This window comes from Salvelinus sp. IW2-2015, linkage group LG14 (assembly GCF_002910315.2).
Source record: "Salvelinus sp. IW2-2015 linkage group LG14, ASM291031v2, whole genome shotgun sequence".
Lineage (NCBI taxonomy): Eukaryota > Metazoa > Chordata > Actinopteri > Salmoniformes > Salmonidae > Salvelinus > Salvelinus sp. IW2-2015.
Genome location: NC_036854.1, coordinates 18,663,609 through 18,680,179, shown reverse-complemented (window position 1 = coordinate 18,680,179; position 16,571 = coordinate 18,663,609). Strand labels below are relative to the sequence as shown.

The 16,571-nt window shown below is 41.0% G+C and overlaps 2 protein-coding genes and 2 non-coding genes across 5 annotated transcripts; all 4 read right to left on the bottom strand.

Annotated features, from left to right (window-relative positions):
* Positions 1-1,166: 1,166 nt before the first annotated feature.
* On the bottom strand, positions 1,167-9,635 carry lgals8a (galectin 8a). 2 transcript variants are annotated; one of them, XM_023999602.2, is made up of 9 exons: positions 9,489-9,634; positions 8,811-8,899; positions 8,468-8,678; positions 4,608-4,727; positions 4,315-4,368; positions 4,097-4,123; positions 3,529-3,617; positions 3,172-3,337; positions 1,167-2,659 (listed from the first exon to the last, which is right to left on the bottom strand). In XM_023999602.2, the coding sequence occupies exons 1-9, from the start codon at positions 9,525-9,527 to the stop codon at positions 2,510-2,512; spliced, it is 945 nt and encodes a 314-aa protein (XP_023855370.1). In that variant the 5' UTR covers positions 9,528-9,634; the 3' UTR covers positions 1,167-2,509. The 2 variants fall into 2 exon arrangements, with proteins under 2 accessions (XP_023855370.1, XP_023855371.1); XM_023999603.2 differs by lacking the exon at positions 4,315-4,368 and having other exon boundaries at positions 9,489-9,635.
* A 1,685-nt stretch (positions 9,636-11,320) lies between these two features.
* Positions 11,321-16,564, bottom strand: rrm2 (ribonucleotide reductase regulatory subunit M2). Its single transcript, XM_023999600.2, has 10 exons — positions 16,251-16,564; positions 15,943-16,011; positions 15,229-15,372; positions 15,018-15,134; positions 14,793-14,926; positions 14,095-14,189; positions 13,883-14,016; positions 13,594-13,698; positions 12,885-12,998; positions 11,321-11,775 (listed from the first exon to the last, which is right to left on the bottom strand). The coding sequence occupies exons 1-10, from the start codon at positions 16,341-16,343 to the stop codon at positions 11,623-11,625; spliced, it is 1,158 nt and encodes a 385-aa protein (XP_023855368.1). The 5' UTR covers positions 16,344-16,564; the 3' UTR covers positions 11,321-11,622.
* LOC111973619 (small nucleolar RNA SNORD94) lies at positions 11,925-12,063 on the bottom strand. Its single transcript, XR_002878604.1, has one exon. It is a non-coding gene; the product is annotated as a small nucleolar RNA SNORD94 (small nucleolar RNA).
* On the bottom strand, positions 14,599-14,739 carry LOC111973620 (small nucleolar RNA SNORD94). Its single transcript, XR_002878605.1, has one exon. It is a non-coding gene; the product is annotated as a small nucleolar RNA SNORD94 (small nucleolar RNA).
* Positions 16,565-16,571: the final 7 nt, after the last annotated feature.

The following is a 16,571-nucleotide window of genomic DNA, read 5'->3' as shown; positions in this document are numbered from 1 at the left end:
TCGTGGTTTTACATTGTGAATACGTAGCCACAATGCACCAAAATGTCCGGAGATATTTTGGACAGTCACCTAATCCAACCAAAGAATTCATCATAAACTTTACTAAAAAATACATGTTGTACAGCAAATGAAAGATACACTGGTTCTTAATGCAACCGCTGTGTTAGATTTTTAAAAATAACTTTAGTACAACATACAGCATGCAATATTGCGAGACAGCGCCCTACAATTCTCCGCCTTGTTGGAGCCAACATAAAACACAAAAATACTAAATAACATCATAAATATTCTCTTACTTTTGATGATCTTCCATCAGAATGTTGTGTAAGGAGTCCTAGTTCCAGAATAAATCATTGTTTGGTTTTAGAATGTCCATTTCTTCTGTCGAATTAGCAACTTTGGCTAGCACATGTCCAAGAAATCGTTGCGCCTGGAACGAAAAATTCCAAAAGTCCCAATAAACGTTGAATAAACTGGTCAAACTCGGTTGAAAAATCCTACTTTATGATGTTTTTCTCATATGTATCCAATAAAATCAGGTTACTTTAATAAATATTTTCAGCTCTATTTACACTCAGATTCAAAAATGCTAATTAGTATCAAAGTAGGCATCATGCAAGACTACAAATCTCTGCAAGCTCCTGCACGTCATCTCCAGCTGACATCTTTGCTAACACGTAGTGTTCATTTAAAACTTGCACAAGACAGTTCACAGAATTGTCCATTTAAAAAATGTACTACATTTAGCTAACATTAGACAGTTAATCCAGAGATTGTTACCTTTGTCTCGATTCGTCAGTCTCGTCCAGACCTTCATTGCATTTGTAGTTCTTTATGAGGATAGCTAATTAGCATTTCATTTTGGGGGGGGTAAATACAGGTGAATATATTGAGAAGTGACCTTGTCCTAGAGAGATTTACAATTATAAAAACATCACGCCAGGGTAAGCCTACACAAAACACAGCCCTCATTTGAAGTGTTTCTTAAATCCCCTATGGGATAAATGATTGGAACCATTTCTCTGTTTGAACACTAGGTTTTATGGGTATTATGACTCATTCTGTGGTACCACACACACACACCCCTTCACCTAGACCTTTTGAGATGTGCCTTTTGTTAAGTAAATCAGGTGATAAACTAAGTAAAAAGGAGACTGGAGTGCGACTTTAATTTGTTCATTTATTATGGTCACACATCTTTATACATACTTGAGTCATTTCCTATGGTAAAGCTTGTAGGCTTTTGCTTACAGTTGTTCTTGGTTGATATTCAAATATAAAACTTCAGTTTTGGGGACGGAAATTACTCAACACACAGGTGGCATATGCACAAAATCCACCTTTAAAATGATAGCTCAGGAATATCTGTGTGGAAACTTGCATAAGTAAGTTGATGACTACCCAACTTTTTGTTAAAGAGGCTCCCTGATAAATTGTATATTTGCGCAGATATTGCTTATAGCAGACCTGCGCTCTGGAAATAGGTATGTAATGTGTATGATCAATTCCCTGATCTAATTCCTTTGTTACATAGTGGTTAAGTTGCTATATAAGCCATGGTTAAGTTGCTATATGAGCCATTTATGCCCATGGCATAAAATATTTCGCCGTAGTCTAGAAAATGAGATAAACTGCTAATAGGAAGGCTTTCACATTCCAGGGATGAAGAGGTTAAACGGCTAAAGCACGAGCTTAAATAACAAGCGTTAATAAATGAAAGTATTGCTATTCTGATGCGTTAGGACGAAAATGATTATTACAAAACTGATCATAGTGATACTATCACAATAGCCACCTGATCACCCTGCCCATGTTGCCTCAAATGAATAAAAAGGTGTTTCTGTTTACCTACCCGTTTGTCACGTTACCCATACCTGCTTCCACAGATAATTTGCTAATTACATTCAACCTGCCCCAAAATGAATAGATAGGTTGTCAGATACTTGGTTTGTAGTCCGTTAACGTACTGAGAGAGAGTCCCAAATTAAAACCAGACCATGCACATAGGAGGAATATCAAGGATACAATGGGTAGAGGACATGCAGTGGAAGATGCTTTTCAGCGAAGCTATATGAGTCCCTGGCTGAGGAGGCTATGGCCCATTCTCCATGCTTCTCCCAAAATGCACACTTTCTTGCATGGCTTTTACAATGGTGGATACTTCCTCCAGCCAATGCTTACACCCAATCCTTTTAAATCCATGACGGGGAGTGTGAAAGGTCTGCTACTGCTACTACATTTCTGGGAAAGGGTTGTGAATCGTGACGTAGCCAGAGCTGGAGGTCATTCTAAGGGTGACTGGGGTCAGATCTAGGAGGTTAGCAGTGTGTCCCAATAATATCTGCTTAAAAGCATTGAAATGATGAAGGCATAGGCTAGCTAGAGAACGTTAACCGTTAATCTCATGCCGGTCATTTCCTTTCAAATCAGTGAAGGAATGTGAACAAAAGCACACTTTGGGAGGAAGGAGAGACAATTGGGACATAAAACAGATCTTGGAGGTCAGGGGTCACCACAGCTTGATATCCAGCAGCTCCAGGTCTCCCAGGATCTCCAGCTCAGTAATGCGGCTCAGGTCCTGGACACGGTGCTTATAGTCCAGTTGGTGGACCCCGTTCACCGCTACCTTGAACTGGTGGGCCTCACACAGGATGATCATCTAGAACGAGGCAACAAACGGGAGAGGGTATGAGGGGTAGAATCAGATGTAGTATTCAGACATGGTCTTGCATCAGGCAGCATCAGTCCTACATAATGGAATGAAAGTCATGCTATCTGACATAAGACAATGGGATTCAGAATGATTCAGTATAACGCTGTATCTTTCCATAGTTGGGCCTTGCTGTGAATTAATGCAGATAATGGCATTCAAAAATGATTCCAGGCAGACAATAAAACTGTTTCAGACCAAAATTCTCTATCTTAAGACTATTGATATGAAAGATGACAACTTCAAGGCCAAGAAACCCTAAAGAGGTACTGGCGTTTCCCCAGACATTTCAAGTGTATCCAGGGTCGTATTCACTAGACACCAAACAGAAGAAAACGAACAGAAACAGAGGGACTACCTGAACTTCACCAATAAGAAACTCGCTAAATGTTTTCTGTTGCCTAACGTTTTGATAATGAATACACTCCAGTGTACAGAGGGAGAGGGTGGGGAAGGGTTACCTCAAAGTACTCCCCAGGGGAGAAGGGGAAGCTGGGCAGGGTGTTCTCCTCGGGGCCCCAGCACTCGGACAGGTAGGAGTTACGGATGAACACGGCGGCCTTCATACGGGGGTTCAGGTGGAGCGCTATGTCCTCCGTGTTACCGACTCTCAGGTTCACCAAGAAGCTACAAGTTAAATACAAAAGTCAATTTAGCAGTGAATGACAAAACACTGCATTTCATCAATGTTATTGAACGGTTGCTAAATTTCAGAGAATTTGTGGATAAAGAATGGTGTGGAATTTGAACAGAGTAATGTGAATTATATTTTATATTTAGACAATCCTTTCATGTCCCCTAGCCTGCTACATACATACCTGTGTGGGTACAGGCTGGTCTGTCCTTTGATTGTGATGGTGTGTCCTACACTCAACCCCTTGGTCAGTTTGCCCCTGAAGGGCAGACTCTGCAACAATCACAAATTACTTCTGTCAGCAGGTCGCACAAATAAATAGCACAGTTCATGTCAGACGAGTAAAATATTCAAATGGTGCATCACAAAAACAGACTTGGTACAGAGTAACATGTGATGAACCTTAGGTAGTACCAGAGCGTTGTATTGCAAATATAAGGCTCTAGGTAGTACAGTACATGGCACCAAATCTTCCAGACTCTGATGACGCGTGACGCTGTGAAAAATTACAGGTACATCACAGTCCCTCAGAGCCTGCTGTAATGCTATTGGGAGATTTGTCCATGTCTGGAATAAGATAACTTCCAAAGGCCCAGTTGTTGTGGCACCAGTGGGCTGAATTTGATTAGAAATTTTTAAAAATGTTTAAAAAAACGAGTTGACAAATGTTGTTCTAATCAAATGTGTGATGTATTACATCGGCAGCACAGCTGCTTCATATTACAATCATATATGATGTAATAACAACTTACCAAGTCATCTGACATCGAAAGCACTTCCTGTCAGAAAGAAAGTAGATGTTTTGCTCTCATTAGAGGCAAAGCATACTTGACTTGAATTTAATGTTATACATGTTGGCATAAAGAGTCCATGCAGAGTGTTAAACAATCCCATCGCTTGGAGTCAAAAAGACTCCCTTCAAAAGCACCACAACCGCGTTAGCAGTCTTAGCAACGATAGATTTCCTTACATTGGCTTGTGGGCCTCTGTTGTTCACAACACCAGGTGGAGGTGGACCGGAGTTCTACAATTTGAAGTGACAAAACAAACTTTTTACACCCATGGATCCACAACAGGTCAAAGTGTTGTTCAGAACTTAAATCTCCGGCAAGGGCATGTAAGTCTTCTGTAGAATTCAACTTGAGGTGCATAACATATGGCTGGAGGCCTTGAAAGCATAAAGCCAGTTCGGCTATAGCTAGATAATATGAAATGTTTCATACCATCTGACATTTAATAATGAAGTTAGGATGAGTTACTTACAGAGGCGGGGAAGAAGCCGATGGCCTGAACCTTGACCTTTCCAGAAATGGCCAGTGTGTCCACCTTATCCAGGTCCAGTCTGTGGTTATACTGCAGTACATGAGCACCGTTCACTGCCACCTAGAGAGGGGAGATAACAGTGAGACAAACAGTGGGAGAATCCTCCAAAGCAGAGGTGTCAAACTCATTCCATGGAGAGTCTAGTGTCTGTGGGTTTTTGTTTTTTTCCTTTCAATTAAGACCTAGACAACCAGGTGATGAGTTCTTTACTATACTAAACAAAAATATAAAACACAACATTGAAAGTGTTGGCCCCATGTTTCATGAGCTGAAATAAAAGATCCCAGACATTTTCCATACTCACAAAAAGCGTATCTCTCTCTCAAATCGTGTGCACAAATGTGTTTACATCCATGTGAGTGAGCAGTTCTCCTTTGCCAAGATAATCCATCCACCTGACAGGTGTGGCATATCAAGAAACTGATTAAACAGCATGATCAATACACAGGTGCACCTTGTGCTGCGGACAATAAAAGGCTGCTCTAAAACGTGCAGTTTTGCCACACAACGTCTCAAGTTGAGGGACCATGCAATTGGCATGCTGACTGCACAAAATGTCCAACAGAGCTGCTGCCAGAGAATGTAATGTTCATTTCTCTACCATATGCCGCCTCCAATATCATTTGGCAATACGTCTAACTGGCCTCACAACCACAGACCACGAGTAACCACGTCAGCCCAGGACTTCCACATCTGGCTTCTGCACCTGTGGGATCGTCTTATGGACTAGGGGTTTCTGAGGAGTATTTTTGTCTGTAATAAAGCCATTTTGTGGGGAAAAACTCATTTTGATTGGCTGGGCCTGGCTCCCTAGTGGGTGGGCCTATGTCCTCCCAGCCCCACCCATGGCTGCGCCCCTGCCCAGTCATGTGAAATCCATAGATTAGGGCCTAATTTACTTATTTCAAATTGACTGATTTCCTTCTATGAACAGTAACTCAGTAAAATCTTAGAAATTGTTGCATGTTGCATTTATATTTTTGTTCAGTATAATTAGTGATCACAACTCATCAAGTACAAGGGAGGAGCGAAAACCCACAGACAGTCAGCTCTCCGTGTAATGAGTTTGACACATGCTCTAAAGGCTTCCATAGTCTCTCTGCTCTAACATAAGCAACATGTTAAATCTTGGTTACCAAGTAACGAGCTGATTCCTAAGAGGTGCAGCTGGATGGCTAGTTAGCTTGCCAGGGTCATATTCACTAGGCAAATGGAAGAAAGCAGACTGAAAAAGGGAGGGACAAGGACTATAAGACCTTGTCCAATGAGAAACACTTGTTTTAGTTTTCCATTGTAAAATGTTTTGCTACATTTTGCTAAGGTGTGCTGTACACTATGAATGTGTTCTAGGTAGCTACAGAAGAGCCCACTCTGTTGCTCAGTTATCTACATGGAGGATATTTCCAGATCTGATATAGAAAACCTAACAGCTTGTACAACGCGGTGAAAAGCCACAAATGAACTCAGTGCATTCGGAAAGTATTCAGACCCATTGACTTTTTTCACATTTTGTTACATTACAGCCTTATTCTAAAATTGAGTAAATTGTTTTTCCCCCCTCATCAATCTACACACAATACCCCATAATGACAAAGCAAAAACTGGTTTAGAAATGTTTGCTAATTTATAAAAAAAAAGTATTGAAATATCACATTTACATAAGTATTCAAACCTTTTACTCAGTACTTTGCTGAAGCACCTTTGGTAGTGATTACAGCATCGAGTCTTCTTGGGTATGACACTACAAGCTCGGCACACCTGTATTTAGGGAGTTTATCCCATTCTTCTCTGCAGATCCTCTCAAGCTATGTCAGGTTGGATGGGGAGCGTCGCTGAACAGCTATTTTCAGGTCTATCCAGAGTTGCTTGATCGGGTTCAAGTCCGGGCTCTGGCTGGGCACCTCAAGGACATTCAGAGACTTGTCCCAAAGCCACTCCTGCGTTGTCTGGCTGTGTGCTTAGGGTCATTGTGCCGGTGGAAGGAAAACCTTCGCCCCAGTCTGAGGTCCTGAGCGCTCTGGAGCAGGTTTTCATCAAGGATCTCTGTACTTTGCTTTGTTCATCTTTCACTCGATCCGGACTAGTCTCCCAGTCCCTGCCGCTGAAAAACATCCCCACAGCATGATGCTGCCACCACTATGCTTCACCATAGGGATGGTGCCAGGTTTCCTCCAGACATTCAGGCCAAAGAGTTCAATCTTGGTTTCATCAGACCAGAAAATCATGGTCTGAGTCCTTTAGGTGCCTTTAAGGTAAACTCCAAGCGGGCTGTCATGTGCATTTTACTGAGGAGTGGCTTCCGTCTGGCCACTCTACCATAAAGGCCTGATTGGTGGAGTGCTGCAGAGATGGTTGTCCTTCTGGAAGGTTTTCCCATCTCCACAGAGGAACTCTGAAGCGCTGTCAAAGTGACCATCGGGTTCTTGGTCACCTTCCTGACCAAGGCCCTTCTCCCCCAATTGCTCAGTTTGGCCGGGCGGCCAGCTCTAGGAAGAGTCTTGGTGGTTTAAACTTCTTCCATTTAAGAATAATGGAGGCCACTGTCTTCTTGGGGACCTTCAACGCTACATGTATTTTTTGGTACCCTTCCCCAGATCTGTGCATCGAAACAATCCTGTCTCGGAGCTCTACGGACAATTCCATCGACTTCATGACTTGGTTTTTGCTCTGACATGCACTGTCAACTGTGGGACCTTAGACAGGTGTGTGCCTTTCCAAAACATGTCAAAAAATTGAATTTATCACAGGTGGACTCCAATCAAGTTGTAGAACATCTCAAGGATGATCAATGGAAACAGGATGCACCTGAGCTCAATTTCGAGTCTCATAGCAAAGGGTCTGAATACTTATGTAAATAAGGCTTTCTGTTTTTTATTTTTTATATATTTGCAAACATTTCTAAAAAACTGTTTTTGCTTTGTCATTATGGGGTATTGTGTGTAGATTGATTAAGATATTTTTATTTAATACATTTTAGAATAAGGCTATAATATAACAAAATGTGGAAAAAGGGAAGGGTTCTGAATACTTTCCGAATGCACTGTATTTGGCTTTTACCTTAGACATAAGAACATAAGAAACCTTCTGAAGCCAACCTCAACCACTAAGGGAAGTGAAAAATATATTATGCTGAATTATTAACACGTCCTGCAGGCAAAACTGACTTAGCACGTTCCCCCATGCTTAATATACAACCACCGGACTGAACAGCGACACAAAAAACAAGGAAATGAAAGTGAATCTTTGAGTCACAGGTCATGTCCCAAATGTCACCCTGTTCCCTATATAGTGAACTCGTTTTGATCAGGGCCCTATGAGCTCTTGTCAAAAGTAGTGCACTAAATAGGGAATAGGGTGCCATTTGGGACGTAGCCACAGGCTTATGCCTGGGACAGGGAAAGGAAGTGATCACGAGGAAAAAGTTTGTTTCAAGAGCCTCCCTTTCTCTACATGAAAAGTATGTTGCATGTTGAAAACACTCAAAAGGGCCAAAAAGCACCTACACCTATTCCCACAGAACCACGAGTCAGTCTTTTCAATTAACAATATTGTTATGAATAATTATGGACCTGAACATTGATCCAGGGCAAAGGCTATATAGATCAGGGGGATCTGGGGCTGTATGTATCAAGCATCTCAGAGTAGGAGTGCTGATCTAGGAACAGGTCCCCATAGTCCATTTAACCTTATTAACTGTGATTAGTAATACGCAAAACAAATCCTAGATCAGCACCGCTACTACGAGACGCTTTACGAGTATGGGCTTAAAGGCATCTAATCTGATCACTAGTTATCCTGACCTTAAACTCGTCTTTCTGCACCAGGACGATCATCTCAAAGGTTGACCCCAGTGTGAAAGCGTTCTTATACAGGATCTCCTCCTTGCCCCAGCTCTCTCTCTCCAGTGTGTTGCACACGATGCAGGGAGATCTCTTAAAGCGAGGGTTGAAATGGAAGGCTATGTCCGCTCTGGGCTTTGTGCTGTTCCCACGGGTGAAGTCCACCTGAAACCTGGACACGCACACACAGCTGTAGTTTGCTATAAGCGACTTCATCAACTTCCATAACATTTTATTTCATGTGACAGTAATGTGATGTCATTCTTGAGATGTGTGTGTAGTGTATCCATAATCAACCCCATACCTCTCACAATCACTGGGAACAGTGCCTTGAATGAGCACCATCTCCCCAGGCTGTAAACCTCCCAGGATCGTCCCAGCAAAGGGAATGGTCTGTCAGTAGAGTAGAAAGTGTTTATTGATACCAAAATAGTCAGACTAGGTTGTTGTTTGAATGCATGAAATGAGGATTTATGTTAAACTGAAACACTCATACTATGACATATTCTACAAAACTAAAGTGAAAGTATGACCTGATGCGGCATTCAAGACAACATGGAAACTCAACCTCCGAGTTAAAATGTACTTGCATGTTTTGCATTGAGCTTCCTACTGGTTGAATCTGATACTTTCCAAGTTGGAAACACTGAGCTTATTTCCCAGTTGTCTTGAACATGGCATGAGCTCCATGAACTAGTTCCTGCTGTCAAAAACATTGCACGCACGCGCCTGACCTACATAGACACTTCAGAAAGGTACAGTACTTGTGGAACTGTTCGTGTACCAAACGTCATCAAACCATGTTTTACAACTTCATATCAACCTGATAAATGATGAAAGAGGCATCGCTTGTATAACTGACGTTAGCTGTTAGCTAGCTAACTGACAGAGCTGAATTCAATATTATCTCGCTTTAGTTGATGTATGAGCAAGTGCAAGAATGATTCACAATATTTTTTAAAGTCTTTTCAAAGCATCTCACCGGATTCAGAACAGTTTGTTTCGGGTTCGTGATCGACATAGTTGAGTGGTTCAGCAGAAAGCGTTCAAATGGGCCCAAGAATGCCAACGTCCCGAGCTTTTCATTAACTGTCCGGTTACTTCCTCATACGATGTAAAAACAAACGGCTTTCAGCCAATGACATTCAAAGCCCCGCCTTCGCTATGTGACAGCTGGGGTCGAGGCACTGCAGCCTCATTGTTCAAAACGGTTTTCAGATTGTGCTTTTCATTACATTTTCTTTCATGCGGCACAATTTTGGGAGGGGCCTTAGTCCATATTTATAGACGGGTTGGTTGTTTAGCAACAAACGACGCGCGCAAAAGCATGGGGCAAAACATGAGGTTGGCTTAGATTGACATGTAAACTATATCTTCTCCAATGTTTATTGAAAACAAATACGTTTGAACAATGACCACGTCTCTCAAATACATCGTTAGCTAGTGAATTTGAGCCATATTAGCATTGACATTAAAGCAGTCAAAACAAGACCGTATTAATAACAAGATGAACTCAACTGAAATTAGCCATTTACGATTACGCACGTGGAAATTTGCCAATCTGGCCATCCAAAATCAAAACAGGCAGACTTCTGACAAATGGAAGCGCTCAGCTTTCTTGGCGTTTTCAGCCAACCCATCCATTGTACGATTTGTTTAAAATAAATGTTGGAATTCTGTTTAGTAGCCTACTTATACTGCTCAACTTCTTGCTCAAATTTTGTGAAATGCCAGTGTTCCCACTCCTCTTGTCACTATGAAATGCCAGCAATGGAAAAAGTACTTAATTGTCATACTTTAGTAAAAGTAGACACCTTAATAGAAAATGACAGTCAGCCAGAAAAATACTAAGCGTTTTAAATGCACAGTACAGTGGTGGAAAAAGGTACTCAAATGCCAAAGAGTAATTGTAACAAAAGGAAATGCTATACATAAAATTCCAAACCAGATGGCACAATTGTTTTGGAACACAGTATTTTACTAAAGTACTACAAGTCAAGCTTTGGGGTTTCTGTACTTGACCTTTTTACATTCCTAAAGAACTTTACACCATACATTTTCCATGACACCCAGAAGTTACATTTTGAATGCATAGCAGGATAGAAATGGTCCATTCACACAACCCCTGGTCATCCGTAGCTACTGCCTCTGATCTGGCACTCAAACATGCTTTGTAAATTGTCTTATGGCGTGTGCACCTGGGGATCCATACATTTGTTTTTAATAGAATGGTGCCAACTGCTTAATAAGGAATTTGGAACTTAATAAGGAACTTGCTTAATAAGGAATTTGAAATGTATTTTTGCAATTAGATTGTTGATACTTAAGTACATTATATAATTTCTCTAGTGTTTTACTGGGTGACTTTCACTAGTCATTTTTTATAAAAAAGGTATCTTTACTTTTACTCAAGTATGACAATTGAGTACATTTCCCCCCCACACCAGTGGCACTCAAATATAATTTCAAAATGCAGTTGAAGTCCACCAGATCAGAGGCAATAAGGATGACAAAACATTCTATTGATGGGTGTGGAATGGGACCATATTGCTGTCCTGCCTGAGCATTCAAAACGTAATTTATTTTGGGTCAGGGAAAATTAGTAAAAAGTATTGTCTTTAGGAATTCAGTGGAGTAAGTTATTCAAGTACAGATACAGCACTAAACCAATATTAGCTACTCCTAATGAACACAAATGTAATTACAGGGGTCAGATGAATTTAAGTTTAATTCCAAGAGTTGACTCTMCAGTATTACCATCTGTAAACTAACAAGAAAACAGTGGGCTAAAATAATTATAACAGCTGCTGCATGTTCAATTTGTACATTTTATTACAAAACAGAAACAGATAAAAACAATTTAAAAAGCTACTATACAAATACATCATAAAACCAGACATGTACTGAGATGAGGTGGGTTGTGAATGGTAATGTGTATGGTGATGTCTGTGGACCCGACAATTAAGACTTAGTCTTCATCCCAAAACCAGGACCCATGGGAGCTCTGGTCAAAAGCAGTGGGAATGGATGATGGGAACTACAATGAGGTGGTCCAGTAACATGTAGCTAGGCCCATGTCCTCTTCAAGTGTTGAAAGTGTCAATGTCTCAAGAGCTTTAGAAGTCAGCATCCAGCCGGAAGGTGTTGTCTGTGGTGCCAGACATCACACCCATCCTCTGGTACTCCCCTACCCGCTTCTCAAAGAAGTTAGTCTTGCCCTCCAGTGAGATGTTCTCCATGAAGTCAAATGGATTCTCCACTCTGTAGATCTAAAATGGAAGAGTTAGTGGAAAGTTTGTTAAATGCTTCCGTTTGAGGCAAACCCAAATTAAATACTGTACATCTGCCATCGAGCAAAGTTTCCAGACTTACAGTAGTGAGCTCCTACATGTCCATGCTTTTACTATAGCTTTACAGGCAAGACTCAGTCAGGCGTCTATATCGTGTTGGCACTCCTAGTCAGCAGACCACATGCCCACTGAGCTGAGAACTTGCACCAACACTCAGCTCCCATTATCAGCTGAGGTACGTACCCCTGCGCTTTTCATCATTGCTAGCCCATTTCAGATTTAATTTCAAAACAAAGTGCATGGACCCATGGAAATAGTTAGAACTAAAACATGGAGTTTTATTGGATTGAAACCCTTCATGTCAAAAGACACATGTCTCAAGGGACAAGGGAAGATAATCAATTGGTTTACCCCAACTCAGTCCTCTCCTCCCTCCTTTTGAGAAAGGGCAAAGAGGAAACAAATGGGCTTGTATGAAATAAGACTCATACTCCAGTCATGCATCAGGCAAATTACATTTACAGGGGTGGAATCTTTAAATAAGTGTGAAGTGAGAAACTAATTTAAATAGTCGTGCGAGACATTTTATAGATAAAAGGATTGGGGTAGTTTTCAAATGTGTATGCTTTTCAGCAGATTCAAAGGGGGTGTGGCAGATCTCAAAACTCTTCCGCGAATGACTCTGTAGAATACTTGTTTCCTCGGCAGGAGAGGACACTCCATTCACATACCGTCTAATTGACACGCAAACACTTATCGTTTTCCAGGAAGAGAGGACGGTCTTTAGCCCAAGGTGTGCTTCCAAAATGGCACCCAATTCCCTACATAGCACACTAGATTTGTATTTATTTTACCTTTATTTAACCAGGCAAGTCAGTTAAGAACAAATTCTTATTTTCAATGACAGCCTAGGAACAGTGGGTTAACTGCCTTGTTCAGGGGCAGAACGACAGATTTTTGCCTCGTCAGTTAGGGGATTTGATCTCGCAACCTTTCAGTTACTAGCCCAACGCTCTAACCACTAGGCTACCCTGCCGCCCCATACACAGGGACTAGGGTACCATGAGGGGACAAAACCATAATCTCACCTTGTCAAAGCCCAGCTCCAGCATCAGCCTGTCAGCGACAAACTCAATGTACTGAGTCATCAAGTCACAGTTCATACCAATCAGCTTTACAGGCAGGGCTTTTGTCAGGAACTCCTGAAATGTGAACTAAAATTAACAATCAGACCATAAAAAAAGTATTTTTAAGCAGAGGACAAAAAGCTAATGTCCCAAATGGCACCTTAGTGCACTACTTTACAAGGGCCCATAGATCTGGTAAGAAGTAGTGCAGTATAGGTCAAAAGGTGTTATTTGGGCCTTTCCCCAAGAGTAGATTTAAAGGCCAAGTGCAGACAAATTAGATTTCTGTGTTTAATATACACTGAGTTTGGAATAACTGAAAACGATACTCTTTTAGTGTAGTCATTTTAAAAGACAGTGTGAAGTGTCAGCCTGTTTGTGGAATGGAGTTTTGGCCAGCCCAGTGAAGTCACCAGGCAGTAAATTAGTTAGACCAATAAGAAAGACTACCAAACCTGCCAACAGCTAGTGTTCCCCCTCGGACAACTTCCAGCAAATTCTATGCTGTAAAAATTGCGGTTTGCTAAGCCATGCATTTCTTTGACAATTTTAATTGAAAATCACAGTAAGGTACTTAATTGTTTCCCAGAAATGATTTAATAGAAAAACAGCTGCATTGGACTTTCAATCTGGGTCAGGGAAACATGTCCTTAATTTTTAATCAACATACCTGCTCAATCTCCACTGCATTCCTGATCAGATTGGTGACAGTCTCCTTTGAGGGCTTATTCACCAGGTGCTTGAACATGAGGCAGGCGAAGTCACAGTGCAGGCCCTGGATTCATATGGAACTAGTTAGTAAGATAATGTCAACTAGTCATGAAGATCGTTGCTTTTTCAGTGAAACAAGCACATGAAAGGTATCCAACAGGTTTGCAACCAAATAGTTGTAATGATTTAATTTCAATTAGGTTAGCATGCTGGGATCATAGGTAAATCAATGTAATAAAAACACCCACCTCATCTCTGCTGATGAGCTCGTTGGAGAAGGTTAGGCCCGGCATGAGCCCCCTCTTCTTTAGCCAGAAAATGGCAGCAAAGGAGCCAGAAAAGAAGATCCCCTCAACAGCTGCAAAGGCAACCACACGCTCACCTGGAATACAAACATAGCCCATTACCAACTGACCACCCAATCACGTGCAGGTTGTTAGAGAAAAAGATATGTACATACCAAATTGAGCACTTTTGTTGCCGATCCAGTTCAGGGCCCAATCCGCCTTCCTCTTCACACAAGGGAGGGTTTCAATGGCATTGAAGAGGTAGTCCCTGTATGACAAAGAAAAGTATATTAGGGAACATTGTCACAAAAAGTTGAAGGCTGCACTATAAAATGCTTAGACTTAAAAAAGTTAAGTATAGAAATCACTCTGCCATTTTCTGGTTGCTAAGAACACTAAGTTCTACTAATTTCAGGTTATGTGGCAAAACACAAAGTACAGTATCATTGTACTTTCAAACGATTTTCAGTTTTGAAGCTGTGTACAAAACTGAAAATAAAAGATTACAATTGTAACGGGAAGCATAGAAATAGTGCATAGAACAGAACTGCTTACTCACTTTAAATTTCCTGATCCGTAACTCATTCCTATGCAAATTTGGTCTGGTAACCCTAAAAGCTACATATTGCAGGTGGGTCTTGAATTAAGGGCTTTGGTGGTGTATATGTTATCTTCATGAGGCACAGTCTGGCATCTATATCATGTTGGGACCCCACCCAGTCAGCAGACAACATGCCCACTGAGCCAAGAACCAGCAGCTACACTCAGTTCCCATTAAAAGCTGAGGTACATACACCTGCGCTTCTCATCACTGCCAGAAAATACAAAACTTCCCTGCACTAACTAAGAGCTTGACTGACAAGAGTCTAACCTCTCTTTGGGGTCTTTGATGTAGGTGTCAATGAGCAGGCTGTACATCTCAGAGTGGATGTTCTCCATGGCGATCTGGAAACCATAGAAGCATCTTGCTTCTGTCACCTGGACTTCCTGTGTAAAGCGCTCCACCTAGTAGAGAAACAGGAAATTAGATCAGTGATTTCTTGACAGTGTAGATAGCTAAATATTGATTGTTGTATTGTACACACAAGCAATTTACCAGGTTCTCGTTGACAATGCCATCGCTAGCAGCGAAGAAAGCCAATATGTGAGAGATGAAGTATCTCTCCTCATCCTTCAGAGACTCCCAGTGTTGTGTATCTTTGGACAGATCAACCTGGAAAACAAGATGATAAATAAAATCTCATGAACCAGCTCACATATCATTTACTTATGCCAACACCACTAATGATGCAGCAACTTGGACATACCTCCTCTGCAGTCCAGAAAGAAGCTTCTGCCTTCTTATACATCTGCCAGATGTCATGATACTTGATAGGGAAAATGACAAACCGCCGTGGATTTTCCTTCAGGAGTGGCTCTTCTTCAGCATTGAATTTCTCGACATCTTTAGGCTAACAGAAAGTTAAATTAAAAAAAAAAAAATGTTAATCTCATTACTGGTAAAAATATTCCCCAGGGAAAACAAACATTCCTCAATGGTTAGAATAGCCGAATGTGCTTATAATTTAAGTGGAAATACATGCATGTAATAAGACAAGGCATACCAGTTTATTTAGAATGTCAAGATTCTCCACAACCCAACGTCAGACGGTTGAGTTATGCTATGTAACATTAGTTAGCTTGTTAGCAGTAACTAGTTAGTGACGTGTTCAAGACAAAGGCTAGCAATTGACGTTTGCCTTATGAAACACTTGAGTAGCCAGCGTGTGTAACTACTGCTAACCATTCAAACATATGCTTGCCTTAAGTTCCTCGACTGCTAGCTTACATTTGACATAGGCGACATCATGATGATGACTTGGCAACTAACTAGAATAGGCGACATTATTTGCGGCAAATGAACACCTCAGACACATTTTAGCTAATTACCAGGTTAACATTAATTGCGCATGTCGATGAGCTACAAAATGAGCACTGCATAAACTGACAATTTCAAGCAAAAGTAGCCATTGTTCACCCACCTCAGAATCTGCAAAGATTTTGCGCGCGGTTTTCGATGCCTGAATCCGGGTCATGTTCAGGCTGGGAGGCTGCATTGGGAGGAATTACACGTTATCTTTGGCAAATTAGATAATTAACTAAATGGCTTCATTGATTTACATTCAATTGATTAATGTGCTGGACAGAAAGTAAGACGTGACAGATTAACGTTGCCTAGCTAGGTTACTAACCAGTTGAGGCGAGTTTGCCTAACCACCTTTTAAATTAAACCACCGACATCAAAAATAACTAGATAAAATAAATATAGTTACGTCAATTTCAAACTTACCGTGTTTTCCTTGTCAACGAGTGAAATGTTGTCCATTTGAGTGGTGATAGCGTTTTCATTTTTCTTGGCGAGTGGTGAGCGAGTTACAAACATTTTTAATGACACACGAGTTATACAACAGAAACAATTTGAGGATAAGTTAAACGTCAGTAAAATTGCAAAAATATATATATTCACAACTATCTACAGTACACTTTCCTTGACTAGATCAACGCCACAATTACATGCAAACGACTCGAGTTCCCCCTATTTATTGAAATTCTGGCGATCGATTCCAAGCAGGCAATAGAATCAAAGTTTTTGTTGGTATTTAAATTTCTA

Bases quoted from the DNA above. Each gene is read 5' to 3' on its own strand.
- lgals8a (XM_023999602.2), bottom strand. From the start codon at position 9,527: ATGTCGATCACGAACCCGAAACAAACTGTTCTGAATCCG. The intron at 8,900-9,488 runs GTGAGATGCTTT...CTCTACTGACAG, and splicing joins AACAAACTGTTCTGAATCCG to ACCATTCCCTTTGCTGGGAC. The intron at 4,728-8,467 runs GTCAGGATAACT...TCCCCTCTCTAG, and splicing joins TGCAGAAAGACGAGTTTAAG to GTGGCAGTGAACGGTGCTCA.
- rrm2 (XM_023999600.2), bottom strand. From the start codon at position 16,343: ATGTTTGTAACTCGCTCACCACTCGCCAAGAAAAATGAAAACGCTATC. The intron at 14,190-14,792 runs GTTAGACTCTTG...TTTGTCATACAG, and splicing joins ATCAAAGACCCCAAAGAGAG to GGACTACCTCTTCAATGCCA. The intron at 12,999-13,593 runs GTATGTTGATTA...TTCACATTTCAG, and splicing joins ATGCAGTGGAGATTGAGCAG to GAGTTCCTGACAAAAGCCCT.